At 43.0% G+C, this 18,184-nt stretch overlaps 1 protein-coding gene across 3 annotated transcripts in view; it reads right to left on the reverse strand.

Annotated features, from left to right (window-relative positions):
- Positions 1 to 2,037: 2,037 nt before the first annotated feature.
- MND1 (meiotic nuclear divisions 1) overlaps positions 2,038 to 18,184 on the reverse strand; it is a 153,784-nt gene continuing 137,637 nt past the window's right edge. For all 3 annotated transcript variants that reach the window (XM_073645251.1, XM_073645258.1, XM_073645248.1), the window contains 2 exons: positions 11,426 to 11,470; positions 2,038 to 3,845 (listed from right to left, as the gene is read on the reverse strand). In XM_073645251.1, coding sequence (XP_073501352.1) covers positions 3,739 to 3,845; positions 11,426 to 11,470 — 152 coding nt within the window. In that variant the 3' untranslated portion in view covers positions 2,038 to 3,738. The remainder of the gene's footprint in view (positions 3,846 to 11,425; positions 11,471 to 18,184) is intronic.

The following is an 18,184-nucleotide window of genomic DNA, read 5'->3' on the forward strand; positions in this document are numbered from 1 at the left end:
CAGTCATGGGTGGTGCCGCATCAGTCAGGGCTGGCACCGCCCACACATTTGAATTTTGCTCCTGACGAGCGTAGAAATAAGTGGGGTGCTTGCGCAGTTTTACATGGCCAGCCGTGGCTCCCCGCGAATGCGCAGTCAAGTTCCCAGCTTCAGTGTGTGGCCGGAGCCGCTCGTCACTGCGCACACGCAGGGAGCCGCAGCTGGCCATGTTAAACTGCGCAAGTGCCCCACTTATATCAGGTCTCGCCAGGAGCAAAATTCAAATGTGTGGGCGGCGCCATCCCTGACTGACGCCATGACTGAATACGAGGATCACACCCCTATGACTGAAACGAGAAGGTAGAATATAAGTATATAAAATGTTATATACTCATTATATTACCACCAATTGTAATGAAAAAAGCGTGTTAGTGATGCACATTGCATCGCTAACAATGCAATGGGGGCAGTGTACATAGTAGATAGGACATGACAGGTTCCCTTTAACCCTTTCGCAACCTTGGGTTCTGTCGTTTTTGCTTTTTCGTTTTTTGCTCCCCTTGTTCCCAGAGCCATAGCGTTTTTATTGTTTGGTCAATATGGCCATGTGAGAGCTTATTTTTTGCGGGACGAGTTGTACTTTTCAACACCATTACAAGTTTTACCATATCATGTACGGGAAAACGGGAAAAAAATTCCAAGTGCGGTAAAATTGCAAAAAAAGTGCAATACCACAGTTGTTTTTTTTTTTTTTTTTTACCACGTTCACTGAATGCTAAAACTGACCTGCCATTCTTATTCTACAGGTCATTACGAGTTCATAGACACCAAACATGTATAGGTTCTTTTATATTTAAGTGGTGAAAAAAATTCCAAAATTTGGTAAAAAAAAAATAAAAAATAGCGCCATTTTCCGAGATCTGTAGCGTCTCCATTTTTTGTGATCTGGGGCTGGGTGAGGGCTTATTTTTTGCGCGCCGGGCTGACGTTTTTATTGATAACATTTTGGTGTAGATCCGATGTTTTGATCGCCCGTTATTGCATTTTATGGCGACCAAAAAACGTAATTCTGTCGTTTAGAATTTTTTTCTCGTTACGCCGTTTACCGATCGGATTCATTCTTTTTTTATATTGATAGATGGGGCGATTCTGAACGCGGCGATACCAAATATGTGTATGTGGGGTTTATTTTTTATTATTTTATTTTGAATGGGGCGAAAGGGGGGTGATTTAAACTTTTATATTTTTTTAAAAACTTTTTTTTTTCACTTACTGCATGCTTCAATAGTCTCCATAGGAGACTAGAAGCAGCAGTTGTCTGATCGGCTCTGCTACATACAGGGGACGAGCAGATCCCCTACATGCAGCAGAAATGGTCCTGTGCTATGAGCGCCGACCACTAGGTGCCGCTCATAGCGATCAGATCATGACAACCACAGGCGTCTGCTGCAGACCCTGGGTTGTCATGCACGCCTGATGGCGACCCGCGATCACGTGACGGGGTAGCCGGTGGGCGGGGCTTAGGACGCGCTTCCAGGAAGCGAGCGTTAAATGCTGCTGTCGGAGATTGACAGCGGCATTTAACATGTTAACAGCCACGGGTGGATCGCGATTCCACCCGCGGCTGTTGCGGGCACATGTCAGCTGTAAGAATCAGCTGACATGTGCTCGGTTCAGTGAGGGCTCAGCGCAGCAGCCCTCACTGAACGGGGGGTACACAAATGTGGTTACTAATACGGCATGGGCTCTAAAGGGGTTAAAGGGGTTGTCCACTACTGACAACTCCTTCTCAATTCCTATTTTTCCCCCCTCAAGAAAATAACACTTAGGCCTCACTCCCAATTGTGTATATAAAAAACAAAAACAAAAACGGATTGCACTCAAACCAATGTTATTCAATAAGGCAGTGCAGATCTGCATATTTTCTTCTCAGCTGTATTCAGCATGATAAAAATCACAGCATGCTGTGATTTCACTCCGAAATTGGATGGGTGTGAGAATTTTTTTTCTATAGATACTGTGAGGGATCAGCTCTGTGGTAGACACATAGGGATGCAGTTCGCAGGTTCAAACAAACTGGTGGTTTATTAAGTGTCCATAAACCAGTCAGGAAACAAAATATCACAGCCTCTTTCAGGTTCAAAAAAGTATAACAGAACAAAACACAAAATAACAAGTCCATACAGCATGGCCTCAGTCGTTTAAATGCAAGTGCTTTTCTCTGCCTTCAGCAGGGTCTGAGCAACACATGAAGGTCTGCTCACCATGCAATACACACAGCCAGACCCAGCTGTATTAAATCAGGACATATCAAGACCTGGACTGGAGGTAAGTGATCAGCTGATCCCACCCAGTTCTTTCAGCTGCTCGTATAACCCGTCCCCATAATGCGGGCCCATTAAATACCTCTCAGCAATATGTGTGCTGGAGCCTTCTCTCTGGGTCCTATATCACAGAGGCTTGGTACTTCAGGGACACATACCTTCCCTTCACAACCTGTCCAGCGGCAATCTTACAATACATGGAATTTTTTTTCAGTCTTATGGATACATTGCAATTTTGCAGAATAGGAAACTGTAAATGGTCCTGTAAAAGATTAACAGCTGCGGAGTAAAAGAAAAATGGATTGTACGGATAAGTGAGAAAAAAAATAGTCCTCGCCTGGATGAGAATGGGAACACTTGCAAGTGTGAGCAAGGCCGTAAAATCACTTCCAGTGCTGCCACCGTTCCGACACTGGCTCTCCTGGGGCTTGCGTGACATTAGGTCATGCTATCCCTGCGGCCAATCAGGACCAGGCTTCTGTCTCCTCTCCTACTGACAAAATTGACATCCGGAGAAAGTGAGGCAGCAGCCTTCCTCCGGATGTCTGAAGGAGGGGAGAGTGAAACCAGTGTTGATTGGCAGCAGGGATCGCATAATGTCTCGCGAGCACGGGCAGAGCCAGTGTCGACGTCACTAGAATGACGCCAGCACCAGATGTGAGAATAAGTGTTAATATTTTACTGAGGTGAATTCAGGTAATTGAGAGGAGGTTGTCAAAGTAGTGGACACCCATTTAAAAAAAATCCTGCAAACTTAGCTTTACAAACATAATCCAAAACTTAAACCTGTTTCACATGTCTGTGTTTGTTGCATATGAGAAAAAGTAACACATTTTGATAAGGTTTTTTTCAGTTTTTGGTCCATGTCACTGTGTCTTGTGTCACTACGATAAAACCCGGATGGCATACGTGTGCGGTCTGCTTTTTTGGTTGATCTATTGACATAGAAGAGCAATTTTGATCCACAAATCGGACATCTCCATTTTTTTTGAACAGCACCATGGACCACAATGGGTAAGTATTCTATCTGTGAAAAACACGGATATAACACAGTCAAGAAAATCAGAATGAGGCCTAAGTAGAAGGAATTTGTTTAAACATTCTGCCCTACTTTCTGGCAGTAAAGAGTTGTAAAAGTTGAGCCTCAGCCATTAATACATTTGGTGCAAAAAATTATGGATTGCGATAGTGAATCGGTCTAAGACTATGAATTTCATCTCTAAATGAAAGCTTTTTAACTTTTTCTAGCTAAAAGATAAACTAATATTATTCACTTAGGTCTGGATTTATTTATGAAACTATATACATAGTATTTACACAGTACAGTTATACAAATCCTGGATGCTATAAAATAACCAGACAAAAGAAGAAAAGAGAAAAAGAAACAATATGCATCAATGCTTGTGAACAGAACAAAACCATTCATCAAAGTAATTCAATCAATATAATCAAATTCTTCCGGTATTCCAAATGTCTTATCAATCTTGCTTTCTTCAAATCCAAACTTCTTCTTAGCCCAAGACTTCACAGAAAATATGTTATCTGCAAAGAAATATTAGAGGTGAAAGTAATCCGTTTACATTTCAGATCAGATCAGATCTATAAAACAAACAAAACCTGAGGCATCATTTAGATTCTTTGGTTTTACGAATTCAGAAAGATTATTTGTAGCCTCTAGGACTAGGTGGAAAAATTGGTTCAGTCCTAAAATAAAGATGAAAGATGCCATAGGGTCTGCAGCAAAATTGCGTGTCCGTGTTCTACTGGCAGATGTTTGGGTCCTACGTGTGGCCCCTGATGCTTCATGAAAGGGTGTGCACTCATTCTGTCAAACACGATATATGCGGTGATCATTATTGACCATGGCATTTAAGGGGTTAGTCTGCCAGAACTCCTATTCTGGCCATTGTGGCAGGAGTTCAGATGTGTATTACAGCTTTGCTACTTCTGTGGACTTGTGGGTGCCCATGAAATAATTATTATTTAGGGATTTCAATAGGGACTTCATATTTTTCAATATTTGCAATTAAGACATGCAATGCAAAATGGCCTACTACAACTCAGCCAGATTCTCTGATGAATGGAAGTTACTGGAAAATATACTTAAAATAGATATAAAAATGCTTTTCTAAAGTGTATAAATGTTTTATTGTAACAAACTTGAGACAATATATAAATTAACAATTTCAAAAACTGTTCAAAACGGGTAATGGACATCCCCTTTAAGCCTCATTCAGACATCCACGTGTACAGAATGAACTGCACGGACTGGAGGCAAGTCTCCCAATCCAAATTCAGTCTCATATCTGTCTATGAAGTTGTCATGTTTAGGTCAGGAGACCCGCAGCGTCAGTGCATTGAAATCCGTACCCGGATCATGTCTCACAGATGTCTGAATATGGCTTTAAGGCCACAGCCCCACTATCAGTATTCGATCAGTATTTTTCTCAGGAGTGGGAGACAAAACCAGGAGTGGGTGATAAATGCAGAATTGGTGACTTGTTTCTATTATACCTTTTCTCTGATTGTTTCTCACCTGGTTTTGTCTCCCACTCCTGAGAAAAAATACTGACTGAATACTGACCAAATACTGATAGTGGGGCCGTGGCGTTAGGCTATGTGCCCATGTTGCGGAAATGAAGCGGAAAATTTGCGCTTCATTTCCGCATGTCCTTTCCCGGAAAAACGCATGCGGAATTTCGCAAGCGTTTATCGCGCATTTTTCGCTCGTTTTTGACATGCGGAATTGCCTTGCGTTTTTTACTGCATTGCAAAGGCAATTCCGCATGCGGAAACGCAAAATTAATTGACATGCTGCGGATTTTTGTGCGCATCAAAAACGCTGCGGAAAAATCCGCAGCATGGGCATAGAACTTGCGGATTCTCATTGGAGACCATGGGGTGCGGATTACCAAGCGTTTTAGCTGCGGAAACTCTGCATCAGATACGCTTGTAAAACGCTACGTGGGCACATACCCTTAGACAAAAAAAATCGCATGAGCATAATTTGTCAGCTCACCGTTACAGACATCAGGCGGTTACAGTGACAGTTTCATCTAACTAACAAAACTGACGTCTGAAAATGCTCCTCATTTTGTGTGATTACAATAAATGCATACAACTTTATATTAGATTAGTGACTTACTGGTAATAAGTCAATCTTATCATTGGCCACTATGTTCAGAATACAGATAAAGTGCTAGTAGTTGGGAGCAGGGGTGTAATGGCACCACAACACGGTCCTGCCATTTTTTGACAGCTCGGCCGTGACCAGGTGCTTTAAAAAAGAGATCCACTGTGTTCTGGATTTGCGTTGATACTTAAAACTGACTAGTACCCCTGACTTGTCACCAATGCAAAGAAGGGGTACAGGCACTGACAGGCCGACAGCCATATTTAGGGTGACATGCTGTGGTGGTAGCCTCATGGACAGACTTGGAGATTGTTTCTGGAGCGCACTGCAGATGCTGAAGGCTCAGTACAAGAAGAGCCACAGCGTTCCTGCTGCCTCCATCCTCTATTGAATGTTGTACTGCTGTTGTGAGATGTCTGTTGGTGAATGTCAATGAAGAAGGGCCAAGCAGTGCTACTGCTGTGCACATAGGGGCACTGTGCGACGACAAAGGTAGCAGCAATGCCAAGGTGCTACCACCCAGGGCATTGGCGTCAGTAAGCCAAACCTCCGACTCCTAAATTTCTATGACACCAACTCCGACTCCCTCATACATGGCTCATGTTTAAGTGAGAAATTTAGTGTAGAACAGATTCATCTCAGCTAAAAGTCTAGACCAGTGATGGCGATCCTTTTAGAGACCGAGTGCCAAAATTGCAATCCAAAACTCACTTATTTATCGCCAAGTGCCAGCACGGCAATTTTACCTAAATATTGAGGTTTAAGTTTAGAAAAAACAACAGATACAAAGAGCAGGTGAGCGCAGTATAGAGCAGCCGCAGGAAGGAGCAGGGGTCTGAGACTGCAGAAATAAACAATGTGCTCACCCCCATCTTGGTATATGCCCCCATCCTTGTATATATGCTGCCCTCCCCCCATCCTTGTATATATGCTGTCCTCCCCCCATCCTTGTATATATGCTGCCCTCCCCCCATTCTTGTATATATGCTGCCCTCCCCCCATCCTTGTATATATATGCTGCCCTCCCCCCATCCTTGTATATATATGCTGCCCTCCCCCCATCCTTGTATATATATGCTGCCCTCCCCCCATCCTTGTATATATATGCTGCCCTCCCCCCATCCTTGTATATATATGCTGCCCTCCCCCCATCCTTGTATATATGCTATCCTCCCCATCCTTGTATATATGTTGCCCTACCCTCATCCTTGTATATATGCTGCCCTGCCCTCATCCTTGTATATATGCTATCCTCCCCCATCCTTGTATATATGTTGCCCTACCCTCATCCTTGTATATATGCTGCCCTGCCCCCATCCTTGTATATATGCTGCCCTGCCCCCATCCTTGTATATATGCTGCCCTGCCCTCATCCTTGTATATATGCTGCCCTCCCCTCATTCTTGTATATATGCCCCCAATCCATGTATATATGCTCCCTCTACCAGTCCAAGTATATATGCTCCCTCCCCCAGTCCATGTATATATGCTCCCCCCTTAGTCCATGCATATACAGTACAGACCAAAAGTTTGGACACACCTTCTCATTTAAAGATTTTTCTGTATTTTCATGACTATGAAAATTGTACATTCACACTGAAGGCATCAAAACTATGAATTAACACATGTGGAATTATATACTTAACAAAAAAGTGTGAAACAACTGAAAATATGTCTTATACTCTAGGTTCTTCAAAGTAGCCACCTTTTGCTTTGATGACTGCTTTGCACACTCTTGGCATTCTCTTGATGAGCTTCAAGAGGTAGTCACCGGAAATGGTCTTCCAACAATCTTGAAGGAGTTCCCAGAGATTCTTAGCTCTTGTTGGCCCTTTTGCCTTCACTCTGTGGTCCAGCTCACCCCAAACTATCTCGATTGGGTTCAGGTCTGGTGACTGTGGAGGCCAGGTCATCTGGCGTAGCACCCCATCACTCTCCTTCTTGGTCAAATAGCCCTTACACAGCCTGGAGGTGTGTTTGGGGTCATTGTCCTGTTGAAAAATAACTGATGGTCCAACTAAACGCAAACCGGATGGAATAGCATGCCGCTGCAAGATGCTGTAGTAGCCATGCTGGTTCAGTATGCCTTCAATTTTGAATAAGTCCCCAACAGTGTCACCAGCAAAGCACGCCCACACCATCACACCTCCTCCTCCATGCTTCACGGTGGGAACCAGGCATATAGAGTCCATCCGTTCACCTTTTCTGCGTCGCACAAAGACATGGTGGTTGGAAACAACGATCTCGAATTTGGACTCATCAGACCAAAAGCACAGATTTCCACTGGTCTAATGTCCATTCCTTGTGTTCTTTAGCCCAAACAAGTCTCTTCTGCATGTTGCCTGTCCTTAGCAGTGGTTTCCTAGCAGCTATTTTACCTTGAAGGCCTGCTGCACAAAGTCTCCTCTTAACAGTTGTTGTAGAGATGTGTCTGCTGCTAGAACTCTGTGTGGCATTGACCTGGTCTCTACTCTGATCTGCTGTTAACCTGCGATTTCTGAGGCTGGTGACTCAGATAAACTTATCCTCAGAAGCAGAGGTGACTCTTGGTCTTCCTTTCCTGGGGAGGTCCTCATGTGAGCCAGTTTCTTAGTAGCGCTTGATGGTTTTTGCAACTGCACTTGGGGACACTTTCAAAGTTTGCCCAATTTTTCGCACTGACTGACCTTCATTTCTTAAAGTAATGATGGCCACTCGTTTTTCTTTACTTAGCTGCTTTTTTCTTGCCATAATACAAATTCTAACAGTCTATTCAGTAGGACTATCAGCTGTGTATCCACCAGACTTCTGCACAACACAACTGATGGTCCCAACCCCATTTATAAGGCAAGAAATCCCACTTATTAAACCTGACAGGGCACACCTGTGAAGTGAAAACCATTTCCGGTGACTACCTCTTGAAGCTCATCAAGAGAATGCCAAGAGTGTGCAAAGCAGTCATCAAAGCAAAAGGTGGCTACTTTGAAGAACCTAGAATATAAGACATATTTTCAGTTGTTTCACACATTTTTGTTAACTATATAATTCCACATGTGTTAATTCATAGTTTTGATGCATTCAGTGTGAATGTACAATTTTCATAGTTATGAAAATACAGAAAAATCTTTAAATGAGAAGGTGTGTCCAAACTTTTGGTCTGTACTGTATATACAGGTGCATCTCGCTAAATTAGAATACAATCAAAAAGTTAATTTATTATTTCAGTTCTTCAATACAAAAAGTGAAACTCATATATTATATAGAGTCATTACAAACAGCGTGATCTATTTCAAGTGTTTATTTCTGTTAATGTTGATGACTATGGCTTACAGCCAATGAAAACACAAAAGTCATTATCTCAGTAAATTAGAATACTTTATAACACCAGCTTGAAAAATGTTTTTAAAATCCGAAATGTTGGCCTACTGAAATGTACGTTCAGTAAATGCACTCAATACTTGGTCAGGGCTCCTTTTGCATCAATTACTGCATCAATGCGGCGTGGCATGGAGGCGATCAGCCTGTGGCACTGCTGAGGTGTTATGGAAGCCCAGGTTGCTTTGATAGCAGCCTTCAGCTTGTATGCATTGTTGGGTCTGGGGTCTCTCATCTTCCTCTTGACAATACCCCAGATTCTCTATGGGGTTAAGGTCAGGTGAGTTTGCTGGCCAATCAAGCACAGTGATATTGTTATTTTTAAACCAGGTATTGGTACTTTTGGCAGTGTGGACAGGCGCCAAGTCCTGCTGGAGAATGAAATTTCCATCTCCAAAAAGCTTGTCGGCAGAGGGAAACATGAAGTAATCTATGATGTCCTGGTAGACGGCTGCGCTGACTTTGGTCTTGATAAAACACAGTGGACCTATACCAGCAAATGACATGGCTCCCCAAACCATCACTGATTGTGGAAACTTCACACTAGACCTCAAGCAGCTTGGGTTGTGTGCCTCTCCTCTCTTCCTCCAGACTCTGGGACCTTGATTTCCAAATGAAATGCAAAATTTCCTTTGCATTTACTTAGTGTCAATGACTGCCTTCTGGACATTTGTCAAGTCAGCAGTCTTCCGCATGATTGTGGAGCCTACTGAAACAGACTAAGAGACCTTTTAAACGCTTAGGAAGCCTTTGCAGGTGTTTTTTGTTAATTATTCTAATTTCTTGAGATAATGACTTATGTTTTCATTGGCTGCAAGCCATAATCATCAACATTAACAGAAATAAACACTTGAAATAGATCACTCTGTATATATGAGTTTCACTTTTTGTATTGAAGAACTGAAATAAATTAACTTTTTGATGATATTCAAATTTAGTGAGATGCATCTGTATATAAGCATGGAAAGACTGGTGGAAAGCATGCCAAAACGCATGAAAGCTGTCATTAAAAATCATGGTTAGTCCACGAAATATTGATTTCTGAACTATTCCGGAGTTAAAACATGAGTAATTTGAGGTCTGAAAGCACTGCTTCTTTTTTAGTATTTTGACGCTTTATCATTTGCTGCAAATAAATACAAAATTTTTAGCTTTGCATTTCGGAGACATGTTGTCAGTAGTTTATAGACTAAAACAACAATGTACATTTTACTCAAAAATATACCTATAAAGAAAAAAAATCAGAGAAACTGAAAATTTTGCAGTGGTCTCTTATTTTTTGCCAGAGCTGCACACACACTCACATACACACCTATGGATGCCAGTGTCAGTGTAGTGTAAAATCTGCAGTCTAGTGTAGCATCTAGTTCTACCTCCGCTGCTTGCGCAGCATGTTCTGCCTCAGATTCTAGAGCCCAAGCTCCTTTTTGAGAGCTACAACAATGGTTGTGAGTTATAGAAAAGCTATTAAGTCTTCAAGATTTTGTGCTGAATGAGTAAGACTACACTACATAATATACAATAACTGCAGGTTCTTCATGGGGTGCACTGAAAAACAACTCTTAAAACCATCATTTTTAGAACATATGAAGTTGGCACTGCATTGCTTTGCATTTGGGAGTGAAGTGTGTAACAGGATTTCAGGACACTAGGAAAACGTTAGACATGTGTTGAGATATGTGGAAACACATGAACACTCATATGATGCCAAGGTAACTGGTTTTAAAGTGAATCTTCCCTATGGTTTAAGATAAAATCACAGAATTTACTTTGTTTATTACTCAATACATTGCATTAGCGGTTTCTTTTTTTTCTAGGAGATAATGACATTTACGTCCTTTGGTCTATGCTGCATGTTATAGAAGGACATCAGAAATGGAAGCAGATCATTGTGCTTTCCATCCTGCATGAAGCTATATTAGAAGAGTGTTACAGCAAAAACCTGTTACTGAACATCAGACCCGAGGAGGACATAGCAGGTCCAAAGGAATGGTTCAAAGCCATACAGATCAGATTAAATGAGTTCTCGACTTCAAAAAAATACGTTGACATAATTTCATTCTAGGATTATTAAGAATTTCGAAATATACTTTTGTTTTTAAAGATGCCACAATCTTAATCTTCAGTCCCAGGTTCACCAGCTACACTGCCAGCACATCAGGATTGTGTTTAGGCTAGCTGTCTGCTTATTTTAACAGCTAAGCCAACCCCCTTCTTTGCTCATACATCGACTGTGACATAGAAGGGGATGGGCTTATCTATTTAAATGAGCAGTCAGCCAGCCCCCTCCATAGAGCGCTGATGACATGCTGATGCAGGGAGCGCTCTCCTGTGTCAGGAACTGGAGCTACAGAGCCTGGGAGAAGCCCGATAGCTGAAGATCAGGGCTCTACTGAAAATATTAGCACTTTTTTTAATCATTTTATGAGCATATCTGAAAGTAATTTTTGGAAGTGGACAACATCTAAAACAATAAGCTCTCTGCATAAGTCTAAGCATATAAAGTGTCTGTTATATGAAATGTTAAACTAATAAAAATGCTGTCTGTGCCCTCCGCTAACGAATAGAGAAAAAAAGCCATATGACTTGCATTAAAACATGTTCAGCTGACAAGAAAAATGGGAAAAGAACTTACCTGTCCATCTATTAACTGCTTCCTTAGCCACTTGGTTTGCTTTACCTAAAAAGTAATAGAACAAAATATATATATGTACATATATATATTTCTTTTTTTTTTTACACGAGGGAAACAATTATACACTTACATAGCAAACTTTTTGTACATGAAGAAACAGAAGTATAATTGTGGAGAATTTGGACCTGGGAACCAACCATTATAACTAATACAATGCGGTCATTACAAGAGAAAATAGGTCATGAATAGTGTTGAGCGATACCTTCCGATATCAGGAAATATCGTATCGGATTGGATCGGGCCAATACCCAAAAAGTATCGGATATCGCCGATTCCGATACCGGAAACCAATGCAAGTCAATGGGACACAAATATCGGAATGAAAATAAACCCTTTCTTTCCTTGTAGGTTAATTCTACATGAAGTAAAACAACTAAGAATAATGTAGAATGACATGAAAAGCCGGCAATTCATCAGCGGCATACACCGGTACCCGACAATTTACAACAGAAAGAATAGAGCATCACACATAGATTAGATAGATAGAAACATGTCAGTCACATATATATGAAGTACAGTGACAGTGTTGCTTACTGTACTTGTCATTTAGTGTAAAGGATTTATTAAAAAAAATATTAGTGTTTTCGTGCACCGTCTCTTTAAAAAAGCCGGCCGGCAATTCAGCAGCGGTACCCGACAATTTATAACAGAAAGAATAGAGCTTCACACATAGATTAGATAGATAGAAACATGTCAGTCACATATATATGAAGTACAGTGACAGTGTTGCTTACTGTACTTGTCATTTAGTGTAAAGGATTTATTTAAAAAAATAATAGTGTTTTCGTGCACCGTCTCTTTAAAAAAGCCGGCCGGCAATTCAGCAGCGGTACCCGACAATTTATAACAGAAAGAATAGAGAATCACACATAGATTAGACAGATAGAAACATGTCAGTCACATATATATGAAGTACAGTGACAGTGTTGATTACTGTACTTGTCATTTAGTGTAAAGGATTTATTTAAAAAAATAATAGTGTTTTCGTGCACCGTCTCTTTAAAAAAGCCGGCCGGCAATTCAGCAGCGGTACCCGACAATTTATAACAGAAAGAATAGAGAATCACACATAGATTAGACAGATAGAAACATGTCAGTCACATATATATGAAGTACAGTGACAGTGTTGATTACTGTACTTGTCATTTAGTGTTAAAATAAAGGATTTATTTAAAAAAAAATTGGCGTGGGGTTCCCCTTAATTTTAGGCTCTAGCGGAGGTTAAGCAGACAGCTGGGGCAAATGTTTGAAGCCTGGGAAGGGGGTAATACCCACGGAGCTTCCCAGGCTACTAATATCAGCCCCCAGCTGAATACCTAGCCTTTACTAGCTATTAAAATGGGGGAACCCCCCCAAAAAAATAACGTGGGGTCCCCCCTAATTTAATAGCTAGCACAGGCTAGGCAGACAGCTGGGGGCTGATATTAATAGCCCAGGAAGGGTGCCATGAATATTGGCCCCCTCCCAGGCTAGAAACACCAGCCGTCAGCCGCCCCAGAAATGGCGCATCCATAGGATGCGCCAATTCTGGCACTTAGCCTCGCTCTTCCACGCTGCCCTGGTGCGGTGGCAGGGGGTAATAGGGTTGGGGTTGATGTCAGCTTATAATGCCAGCTGACATCAAGCCCAGGTTAGTAATGGAGAGGCGTCTATAAGACACCCCCATTACTAACCCCATAGTCAAAGTTAAAAGAAAACACAAACACCCAGAGTAAAGTCCTTTAATTGAAATAAAGACACAATTCTTTATTGTTCTAAATTAAACCATACTTACCATCACGCCCATTCCAGCTGAAGCCAACGATCTCCTGCAATAAAAGAAAAATAATAAAGCAACCTCATCCTTACCTTTCGATGGTTCCCAGGACAGCTCCAGCTCTGCTACATCGAGATGACAGGATGGACCGCAGCAGAACGCTGCCATCCAGCCTGTCATCCCGCGGACACTGAGAAGCGCAGGCATGCTTGCGCTCCTCAGTGTCTCTCTGTGACGTCATCCAGATGAGCCGAGTTCATGTCCAATGAACTCAGCTCACCTCATGCACGTCACTGACAGTGTGGGAAAATTCTCACGCTGAAGTGCTGAGTGCAGGAGAATTTTCCCACGCTGTCAGTGACGTACATGAGGTGAGCTGAGTTCATTGGACATGACCTCGGCTCATCTTTATGCCGTCACAGCCAGACATTGAGGAGCACAAGCATGCCTGTGCTTCTCAGTGTCTGCGGGATGACAGGATGGATGGCAGCGTTCTGCTGCGGTCCAGCCTGTCATCTCGATGTAGCAGAGCTGAAGCTGTCGTGGGAGCCATGGAAAGGTAAGGATGAGGTTGCTTTATTATTTTACTTTTATTGCAGGAGATCGTTGGCTTCAGCTGGAATGGGCGTGATGGTAAGTATGGTTTAATTTAGAACAATAAAGAATTGTGTGTTTATTTCAATTAAAGGACTTTTTTCTGGGTGTTGTGTTTTTTTAAATACTTTACTAGAAATTCATGGTGGTCATGTCTAATATTGGCGTGACCCCATGAATTTTGGGCTTAGGGCCAGCTGATAATACCAAGCTGGCCTTAACCCCTTTATTACCCAGTGAGCCACCGCACCAGGGCCCTGGATGAGTTGGGTACAGCGCCAGAAGATGGCGCTTCAATGAACGCGCCATTTTCTGGGGCGGCTGCGGACTGCAATTTGCAGCGGGGGTGGCCCAGAAAGCTTGGGTCTCCCTGCGCTGCGGATTCCAGCCCCCAGCTGCATAGTTGTATCTGGCTGGACACAAAAATAGGGCGAAGCCCCAAGCATTTTTTTTTTAAATTATTTCATGAAATTCATGGAATAATTAAGAAAAAAAGGGCTTCCCTATATTGTTGTGTCCAACCAGGTACAAATAGGCAGCTGGTGGTTGGGGGCAGCCCATTCCTGCCTGCTGTACCTGGCTGGACACAAATATAGGGCGAAGCCCCACGTCAATTTTTTTTAAAATAAATCCTTTATTTTAACACTAAATGACATTTGAGGAGTTAATAAAGATGCAGTCCCTAAATTATTATTTATTTTTTAATTAATTTTTCCCAAAACTTTTGACGTGGGCTTCGCCATATTTTTGTATGCCAGCCAGGTACAGCATCCAGCTTCTATGAACGCGCCATTTTCCGGGGTGGCTGCGGACTGCAATTTTCAGCGGGGGGGGGGGGGGGGAGAAAGCTTGGGCCTCCCTGCGCTGCAGATTCCATCCCCCAGCTGCCTAGTTGTACCTGGCTGGACACAAAAATAGGGAGAAGCTTCACGTATTTTTTTTTTTTAATTATTTCATGAAATTCATGAAATAATTAAGAAAAAAAGGGCTTCCCTATATTGTTGTGTCCAACCAGGTACAAATAGGCAGCTGGTGGTTGGGGGCAGCCCGTTCCTGCCTGCTGTACCTGGCTGGACACAAATATAGTGCGAAGCCCCACGTCAATTTTTTTTTAATTATTTCATGAAATTCATGGAATAATTAAGAAAAAAAGGGCTTCCCTATATTGTTGTGTCCGGCCAGGTACAAATAGGCAGCTGGTGGTTGGGGGCAGCCCGTTCCTGCCTGCTGTACCTGACTGGACACAAATATAGGGCGAAGCCCCACATAATTTTTTTTTAATTATTTCATGAATTTCCTGAAATAATTAAAAAAAAATTGACGTGGGGCTTCACACTATATTTGTGTCCAGCCAGGTACAGCAGGCAGGAACGGGCTGCCCCCAACCACCAGCTGCCTATTTGTACCTGGCCAGACACAACAATATAGGGAAGCCCTTTTTTTCTTAATTATTCCATGAATTTCATGAAATAATTAAAAAAAAAAAAACGTGGGGCTTCTCCCTATTTTTGTGTCCAGCCAGGTACAACTAGGCAGCTGGGGGATGGAATCTGCAGCGCAGGGAGGCCCAAGCTTTCTGCCCCCCGCTGAAAATTGCAGTCCGCGGCCGCCCCGGAAAATGGCGCGTTCATAGAAGCTGGATGCTGTACCTGGCTGGCATACAAAAATATGGCGAAGCCCACGTCAAAAGTTTTGGGAAAAATTTATTAAAAAATAAATAATAATTTAGGGACTGCATCTTTATTAAGTCCTCAAATGTCATTTAGTGTTAAAATAAAGGATTTATTTTAAAAAAAAATGGCGTGGGATCCCCCATAATTTTAGTCTCTAGCGGAGGTTAAGCAGACGGCTGGGGCAGATGTTTGAAGCCTGGGAAGGGGGTAAAACCCACGGAGCTTCCCAGGCTACTAATATCAGCCCCCAGCTGAATACCTAGCCTTTACTAGCTATTAAAATGGGGGACCCCCCCAAAAAAAATGACGTGGGGTCCCCCCTATTTTAATAGCTAGCAAAGGCTAGGCAGACAGCTGGGGGCTGATATTAATAGCTCAGGAAGGGTGCCATGAATATTGGCCCCCTCCCAGGCTAGAAACACCAGCCGTCAGCCGCCCCAGAAATGGCGCATCCATAGGATGCGCCAATTCTGGCACTTAGCCTCGCTCTTCCACGCTGCCCTGGTGCGGTGGCAGGGGGTAATAGTGGTGGGGTTCATGTCAGCGCCAGCTGCCATGAAGCCCAGGTTAGTAATGATGGGTGTCTATAAGACACCCCCATTACTAACCTACAAAGTGTTAAAAAGAAAAAACACACTACACCCAGAAAAAAATAATTTATTTGAAATAAAACACCATTTTATTTAATTCTTAGTTTACTAAAAAAAAATAGTTACCTGTCCACGTTCCTGCGCTGATCTCCCATGCACAGCTGTCACATCTGGAGATGGTGACAGCTGTGCATGGCTGCTGTAAGCTCACGCTGCCGGGAACACGTCCGCTCCCGGCAGCGGGAGCCACTGACTGAGGTTACCGGAGTGCATTCAGGCAGCGCAGCTCCGGAGACCTCCTTTACGGCAGTGCTGTACCGTGGGAATTTCTCACGATACAGCAGTGCCGTAAAGCAGCTAACCGGAGCAGCGCTGCCTTAACTCTGGTGAACCCTTACGGCCCCGTCATTCTAGCGGCGGCAGCGGTTCAGAGCGGTCACATTCTATGTGGCTGCTCTGAACTGGAGATCTTCGTGGGACACTCGTGGACTGCTACGGAGGGGTAAGGATAAGGTTGTGGTTTATTATTTTATATTTTATTACAGGAGATCGATGGCTTCGGGGAATTAGGTGTCTAGGTGAGTATAGGTGTAGTTTTTTATTTTTTACTTTATTTTAGGTGACGATCGGCGGGGACAGGTAATGTATAAACTAATTTCTTTTAGGTAACCACTGGCCACCAATGACATGTATCTAACATTTATTGGGGACACAGTAGGGCAATTTATATAGCAGGATCAGGCTGATGGGAACTACTGCTCCCATCGAGCTGATCCTGCTGGCACGAGTGGACGGGGGACAGACATAGGCCGATGGGAGTAGTAGTGTCACATCGGCCTATGTCTGCCTGCACGCACAGACACCCCGCACACACACCCCGCACACACACACACCCCGCACACACACACCCCGCACACACTAATCATGACGGGTCTGGGAGGTGAGGCTGACCTGTGCGGCCGTGGGAAAGTTCATGTGAGTTCATGCAGTCAAGCATGAACTCACATGAACCCTCTGAGGGCAACGCGGCGACTTCAAATGAACAGCTGATCAGCATCACCTGATACCTCAGCTGTTCATTTGAAATAACCGGCGGGAAAGCGCAGCACAGAACGGGAAAGCCGGCGGTGAAGTCTTTTCACTGCCGGCTTCCCCGCCCGGGTCCTTCGCTCCTTGGTGCTGCGCTCCCCGCCCGGTCCTAATTTACGATCGGGATTGGAGGTGGCGAGGGGAGCGGAGGATCGGGGTGGGAGGCTGCGGGGAAGCAGTATGGGGCTGTGTGATTGTTTAAAAGCCGGCGGCTTTTTACCGCCCGCCGGCTTTTAAACAATCAGGAGAATTCTCCCACGCTGGGATGGCATTCTGATGACAAGCTGGATCGCAGCTGAGCGCTGCCATCCAGCTTGTCATCCTTCACAGACACTGCAGAGCGCAGGCATTATGGGAACTTCCGATTCCGGTATTCGATATTATAAAAGTATCGGAATTAAGTATCGGAATTCCGATACAGTGAATATCGGCCGATACCCGATATTTCAGTATCGGAATGCTCAACACTAGTCATGAAGTATAATATTTATATAATACATATTTTCATAAATGTTTTATTCCATGACCTATTTTCTATAGTCATGTCCTTATAGTATTGGTTATAATGGCACCCTGATCCTTATTCTGTACAGTTATACTTCTGCTTCATGTACAGAGAGAGAGAGAAAAAGATGGAACAGCACAAAAAAGGCAAAATACAATGGGTGCACAGCCTTCCAAACAATTATCCAGTTGTAAGATAGGTAAAAAAATAAAGAGCAGGCAGAACTCCAATTATTGCAAAGGAAAAAAGTGCACTTTAATTAGCCCAAGTGGCGTGTAGACGTTTGGGTTACAAAGAACCTTTTTCAAACAGTGCGTAATAGCAAACAGGAGGTATATATAGTAGTGTTACAACATTGTGCAATTATGAATTCATTAATATAAATATATCAGAATTACAATTTTATAACATGTGCAAAATGTATAGTACATTTCATACTAAGTAAAGTGCATAAGAAGGTTTACATTCCATTAGACATTGTGCTAGATCGGC

This window comes from Phyllobates terribilis, unplaced genomic scaffold (assembly GCF_046119375.1).
Source record: "Phyllobates terribilis strain yellow unplaced genomic scaffold, ASM4611937v1 Scaffold_1__5_contigs__length_1240528914, whole genome shotgun sequence".
NCBI classification, from domain to species: domain Eukaryota; kingdom Metazoa; phylum Chordata; class Amphibia; order Anura; family Dendrobatidae; genus Phyllobates; species Phyllobates terribilis.